At 51.6% G+C, this 6,856-nt stretch overlaps 1 protein-coding gene across 1 annotated transcript in view; it reads right to left on the bottom strand.

Annotated features, from left to right (window-relative positions):
- Positions 1-6,856, bottom strand: part of IL6R (interleukin 6 receptor) — a 46,309-nt gene that overhangs the window by 28,281 nt on the left and 11,172 nt on the right. The window contains exons 2-5 of the mRNA XM_010838440.1: positions 6,679-6,853; positions 5,624-5,747; positions 1,509-1,681; positions 1,061-1,227 (exon numbers count right to left, since the gene is read on the bottom strand). Of these exons, the coding sequence (XP_010836742.1) occupies positions 1,061-1,227; positions 1,509-1,681; positions 5,624-5,747; positions 6,679-6,853 (639 nt within the window). The remainder of the gene's footprint in view (positions 1-1,060; positions 1,228-1,508; positions 1,682-5,623; positions 5,748-6,678; positions 6,854-6,856) is intronic.

Consider the following 6,856-nt stretch of genomic DNA (forward strand, 5'->3'; position numbering starts at 1 on the left):
TGAGAAACCTATATGCAGGTCAGGAAGCAACAGTTAGAACTGGACATGGAACAACAGACTGGTTCCTAATAGGAAAAGGAGTTGGTCAAGGCTGTATATTGTCACCCTGCTTTCTTAACTTATATGCAGAGCACATCATGAGAAACGCTGGGCTGGAGGAAGCACAGCTGGAATCAAGATTGCCAGGAGAAATATCAATAACCTCAGATATGCAAGATGACACCACCCTTATGGCAGAAAGTGAAGAGGAACTCAAAAGCCTCTTGATGAAAGTGAAAGAGGAGAGTGAAAAAGTTGACTTAAAAGCTCAACATTCAGAAAACTAAGATCATGGCATCTGGTCCCATCACTTCATGGGAAATAGATGGGGAAACAGTGGAAACAGTGTCAGACTTTATTTTGGGGGGCTCCAAAATCACTGCAGATGGTGACTGCAGCCATGAAATTAAAAGACGCTTACTCCTTGGAAGGAAAGTTATGACCAACCTAGATAGTACATTGAAAAGCAGAGATATTACTTTGCCAAGAAAGGTCTGTCTAGTCAAGGCTATGATTTTTCCAGTGGTCATGTATGGATGTGAGAGTTGGACTGTGAAGAAAGGTGAGCAACGAAGAATTGATGTTTTCGAACTGTGGTGTTGGAGAAGACTCTTAAGAGTCCCTTGGACTGCAAGGAGATCCAACCAGTCCATTCTAAAGGAGATCAGTCCTAGGTGTTCATTGGAAGGACTAATGCTGAAGCTGAAACTCCAATACTTTGGCCACCTCATGAGAAGAGTTGACTCATTGGAAAAGACCCTGATGCTGGGAGGGATTGGGGGCAGGAGGAGAAGGGGACGACAGAGGATGAGATGGCTTGATGGCATCACCGACTCGATAGACATGAGTCTGAGTGAACTCTGGGAGTTGGTGATGGACAGGGAGGCCTGGCGTGCTGCGATTCATGGGGTTGCAGAGTCGGACAGGACTGAGCGTCTGAACTGAACTGAAGTGAACCCATTCTACCATCCCCTGAGTATCTAAGGACTCTTTACTGTCTAAGAGTAAAAGAAAAATTTACCATCAGTGTTGTGAATGTCTCTGACCGTTCAGTCCGGTATCGGAGCTCAAACTGTAGCCTGTAGTAATATGAGTTCCAGGAGGGGGGGTCCTGCCAGGTGACACGGAGCCAGCGGGGGTTTCTGTCCACGGCGCTGACTGTGATGTTGACGGGTGGGTCGGGCTGTACTGTGGGAAAAGGGCTCCTATGTGGCAGCAAGCACGGTGCAAAGGAGAGACCCGGGAAGACCGCAAGCCCCCAGCAGGCAAGACCCCGCCTCCAACCCCCGACCACTGCCACACACACATCCCTGCCACATTCAGACCCCTGGCAAGTAGAGCAGAAAAGGCACCAGCTCACCAAACCCTTCACCAGGCCACTCCAAAAGGCACATGAGGAACATTAAATTAAAAACAAAAAACAAAAAAAACAGCTAAAGGGCAGAGGGAGGCCTGAAGAGCTCACTTACGGAGTTTGTAGCCGTCAAATCCTAGGGGGTTGCTGGACTTGTTCCCGGCACTGTTGGCGACACACAGGGACAATACGTAGAAAGAGCTATCTCCCTCAGGGACAGCCAACTGGCAGGAGAAGCGCTGGGACTCGGGGGAATACTGGCAGGGCTCCTGGAAGACTTGCTTCGGACTGTGGAGACAAAACAAGGGCGGGGCTCGCTATCAGCTGCGCCACTTACCCAGGACTGGGGTGAGCAGGGGGCGTGGTGAGACGCTGAGGCTCTGGGGTCTCAGTCCGGGGGCATTCATCTCCGCTCCACACACTGAGCAGCACTTGGGGTCTTGAGTAAATTCTCCAACCTCTCCAAGCCTCTGTTTTCTCACTCGAAAATGGTAATGTTAATAGTACCCGCCTCACAGGGCTTTCTTAGGATTAGTTGAAAAATGAGTGTAAGACATCTAGCTTAGCCCCTGGCACCGCTATCAAAGGGGCTGAACTAGAGGGCGAACTCAATCACCGTGGCATCACGGAGGCCATGCATTTAGGCTCTCTGCCAGGCCCTGTGCTCTGGCCTCTGCGGGGGATGCAGAAAGGAACTAAGAGGCCCCACCCTGGCCCCAAGATACTAACAAAAAAGACCTGCCCTCAGAGGTCTAGGACAGCCAGTGGAATGCCATTCTAGAAGCTCGAAGTGCCGGAGGGCTTTGCAAGGAGATGGGAGTGTTTCTGGCAGGTGAGCCCAGAAAGGATTTCTGGGTGATAGAGATATTGAAGTTGAGTCAGACACTCTCCCACCTAGTCTGGAAGCCTGAGACTTCACCCACGTATGACATGCACAGGCCTGTGAGGCCAGGGCAGCCAACCACCTCACTGCCACAGGACAAATCAACCATCAACCTCTGATTTGAGTCTGAACCCCGGCCCAGGACAAACTCTTTTCTTCTTGGAAGCCTGCCCCCACCTTCCCAGTCTGAGTTAGGGCCTCCCTCTCCTCCCTCCACCATCACCCAGACATCCATCCCACAGGACTGTGGTGTGTCTCCTACAATCTGTGGGCCCTAAGAGCAACGTGTGTTAATTGCTCAGTCATGTCTGACTCTGCGACCCCATGGACTATAGCCCTCCAGACTCCTCTGTTCATGGAATTCTCCAAGCAAGAATACTGCAAAGGGTTGCCACTCCCTTCTCCAGGGGATCTTCCCAACCCAGGGATTGAACCCAGGTCTCCTGCACTGCAGGTGTTTTCTTTATTGTCTGAGCCACCAGGGAAGCCCTAAGAGCAAGGGCCAGTCTTTTTTTTTTTTTTTTGGGGGGGGGGTTTGGGGTTGCGCAGCACAGCATGTGGGATCTCAGTTCCCCAACCAGGGATCTGACCTGCACCCCCTGCATTGGAACCGTAGATTCTTAACCACTGGGCTACCAGGGAAGTCCAGGGGCCCAGCCTTGTCTGCCTCCTGTCTCTCCTTCAGCCTGGGAGAGCACCCAACCCACGGCAGATGCTGAACTTGACAAACACTTACAGAGAGAGTGAGCAAGCAAGTGCAGTGGGGCGAGGGTGTGACCACAGGCACACACGTGAGCAAAAAGAGCAGAACACACAAAACCTCTTTGCGTTTCACCCTCGCAGTCCCAGGATGGGCCTGAGTGGGTTCTGGGGGGACCTGAGGCTCTCACAAGGGCTCCCCATTCCCCCTTCCTCACACCAGTGAAGACAGCCCAGGAAAGGCAAGTAGATGTGCCTGAGGCTGCTGTCAGGAGGGGGCTGTGGAGCAAAATGCCCTGTCCTCTCACACTCTGTCAACATACCAAGTCTTCTAGTCCAAGTGTCAATTGAATAAGCTTTCCCTGGGCTGGTCTGGGCAGCTGTCGGCCACCATACGGAACATCTCATCTAAGCAGAAATGCCTTCCAGGTCCCAGACAATTTATATCCTAACTCAGCTTCAGACTGTAGAGACCTCTGACCCTCCCCGACTTGGAGCGTGAGCCGTCAGTCCTAATGGCAGCTGCGTCATATGCAGACGGGCAATCTATACATATCTGTGCAGAGACCAAAACACAAACGTCACCACCAGGTGACTTTCTGGAGACAGGCACAGATGCAGACCAAAACACCCTGACGACATCACTGCTTGAATTTTTTGATCCTCTGATGATTGCCAGCTCAAACTCAGTGATAAACATCTATAGCCTAAGGGGACCTTTAGACATCCAGGTGTCAGAGTGGTAAAGAATCTGCCTGCCAATGCTGGAGATGTGGGTTTGATCCCCGGGTGAGGAAGATCCCTTGGAGGAGGGCATGGCAACCCCCTCCAGTATTCTTGCCTGGAGAATCCCATGGACAGAGGAACCTGGTGGGCTACCGTCCAAAGGGCCGCACAGAGTCAGACACGATGGAGTAAGCACTCAATGGGACCTTGGCTCTGAGATGGAAACAGAGAAAACTGCAGAGATGTGATCATCCACCTACTCCCCATCCATGCCTGAACTCATCCCGCTTTGTGCTGTTAGAGCTGAGTAATATTCCACGGTAAATGTGTACCACAATCTCTGTATCCATTCATCTGTCAATGTGCTGTTAGGTAGAGTGTCCAAAGTGGCAGTTAAAAAGCAGCAGTTAAAAGGCAGACAGAAAAAAACAAAAAAAAAAGGGCAGACAGAGAAGTTTAAAAGCCCATGAAAAACAGAACAAAGGGAATACCTACAGCCAGGAGCTTCAGCAGGAAAACATGCCCAACACGCCCCCTTCCCTAGTTGGTCTCGGATATAAGCCCTGTTTGACACGGGCAACACAAATCAGACATGGAGGACTGTTTTGGGGAGGGAACAAGGACATAAAAGAAAAACTTACAATAGGGCGGCTCCACTCCTACGGGGTCAGCCCGCTCTCACATCTTGGGAGTGCATTTTGTGATGCCCCTTGTTTAATAAATCCTGCCTGAGTAAGCCTTCCAGTCTGTCGTTTTAACTCTTGTACTACGAAAAGACAAAGGACCAAGCACGGAACCACACGTGACAGGGCCATCTTCTGGTGCCACAGGGACCACGGACCAAGTGTGACTTCCTGCTCCACGGCCCCAGCTCCCTCTCCCGACTCGGTCACCACTTCTGCTCACCGGCCATTATGATGGGGGAAATCCTGAAAAGCTCACAGTCAGGACTGAGCAGGAGCTGCCCTTCCCCACCCAAGGACATCTGTGTCTTCTTAAGAACAACACCCAAAACCTTTGTATTTTGAATGAAAGGAGATAGACTAGGGTTTGATTCCTGGCAGCAGTTACTTACTAGCTGCTGCTGCTGCTAAGTCGCTTCAGTCGTGTCCGACTCTGTGCGACCCCATAGCAGCAGCCCACCAGGCTCCCCTGTCCCTGGGATTCTCCAGGCAAGAACACTGGAGTGGGCTGCCATTTCCTTCTCCAATGCATGAAGTGAAAAGTGAAAGAGAAGTCGCTCAGTCGTGTCCGACTCTTAGCAACCCCATGGACTGCAGCCTACCAGGCTCCTCTGTCTGTGGGATTTTCCAGGCAAGAGTACTGGAGGCGGTGCCATTGCCTTCTCCGTACTTACTAGCTAGATGACCTTAAACAAACTAATTAGTCTCTGTGGTTCACAGCTTCTCCATCTGTTAAGGAGGAAAATAACTCCCACCCTCCACCTTGGCTGTTGTGTGGACAGAACAAAGGGTGTAGCACCGTGACCAGCACAGGGCGTGCTCTCCTGGTAAAGTCTCCCTCATTCCCTTCCCCTCAGTTTAAAGTACTTGTTGTTCAATCGCCCAGTCGTGTCCGACTCTTTGCGACCCCATGGACTGCAGCACACCAGGGTTCCCTGTCCTTTACATCTCCTGGAGTTTGCTGAAACTCATGTCCATTGAGTCGGTGATGCCATCCAACCATCTCATCCTCTGTTGTCCCCTTCTCTTCTCGCCTTCAATCTTTCCCAGCATCAGGGTCTTTTCCATTGAGTCAGCTCTTCCCATCAGGTGGCCAAAGTATTACTTTCCAGTAACATTTTGGAATCACTGGTCAGCCAATCCCACCGGGTTCCTCAGAGAGCTCCCCCACTCCCCATCACTCCTGGAGCTTCAGTAAGGATGGAGGAGACAGACACACTGCCCAGCCAAGATACTTACAACTTTTTCACCAGTAACACGGCCTTGGTGGTCAGGGATGGAGGGCTCCGAGGACTCCACTCACAATTCACTCTACTGAGGGGGCTCTTCTGGATGCAGGAGATCTGGGGCTTCTCCGGGGGAACTGGAAGGAGAGAATAGAGGCTGAGGAGGCAGCACACTTCACCTCCTTTCTGGGCTCACCTCACTTCTGAGGGAGCGCTCAGCTCAGCCCTGCCACCCCACCCTGCCCTGGTGCCAGCCTTCACGACAGCCAACAGCCATGAACAGATCTTACTGGGCTGGGAAATTAAAGGACACCAAAGTCCTCGTGTCAGGCTGGGAGGTGGGCAAGTGAGGGGAGACACCTGGGAGGCTAGCTTGCCTAAAGGGGAGCACAGTTGACAGAAAAAGAAGTTGGGGCTTTGGAGTTACACTGGTTGTGTGGGCAAGTCCCAATCTCCCTTCAGTTTTCTACCATAAAATTAAATGATTGAAAAATGATCATAATAACACTGCTTTCTCTCACTGGGACATTGGGAGGACGATACAAGACACCAAGAAAGAAAGTCCCTCAGCACAGGGCCTAGCACACTGGGCGTCTGACTCCAGGTGTCTTATGAGATACGCGCGAGCTAGGAACCTGCTAATTCTAACGATGAGAATAGTTCATTCAAGAGCTTACTATGTGCCAGAGTTTTTAACACCATATGTGTGCACGCACACACACTCATTTAAAAATAAACCTGAACTAGGTTAATAAAATGAACCTTATTTTACCAACAAAGGAACTGAGGAGCAGAGAAGTTAAGCCATGAAGGAGGAGGATTCAAACCCAGGCTCCTTGTCCCCGGACCCTCAACCCCTAAGCACCCAGCAAGACCAAAGAGACGGCATCTCCTTCAACCAGCCACCCCCACCCAGCTGGAAGCTCGGCCAGCCTCACTGGCAGGCGTCACTGGGCTTTTCCCCGAAATGCTTGGGCCAAGGAAATGACAGGAATTTAAAGGGTCAAGTGGGGAATCTCTCCCTGGAACACGCAGAGCCATGCTGGGAGCTCTGAGGACGCCACTCACCATCCACCACCAAGCGCACGCTCCCAGCTGGGTGGTCTTCCCGGTAGCATGAATAGTTTCCGGAGTCGCTGAGCTGCACGGACTGCAAAAGCAGCCGCCTTCCCACGCCAGCCGGTCTGCCGTGGTGCGAGCCTGTCATCTGATCCCTGAGCACCCAGTGAACTGTGGCATTGTCCTC

The sequence above is a fragment of the Bison bison genome, unplaced genomic scaffold (genome assembly GCF_000754665.1).
Source record: "Bison bison bison isolate TAMUID 2011002044 unplaced genomic scaffold, Bison_UMD1.0 scf7180017864093, whole genome shotgun sequence".
Taxonomy (NCBI): domain Eukaryota; kingdom Metazoa; phylum Chordata; class Mammalia; order Artiodactyla; family Bovidae; genus Bison; species Bison bison.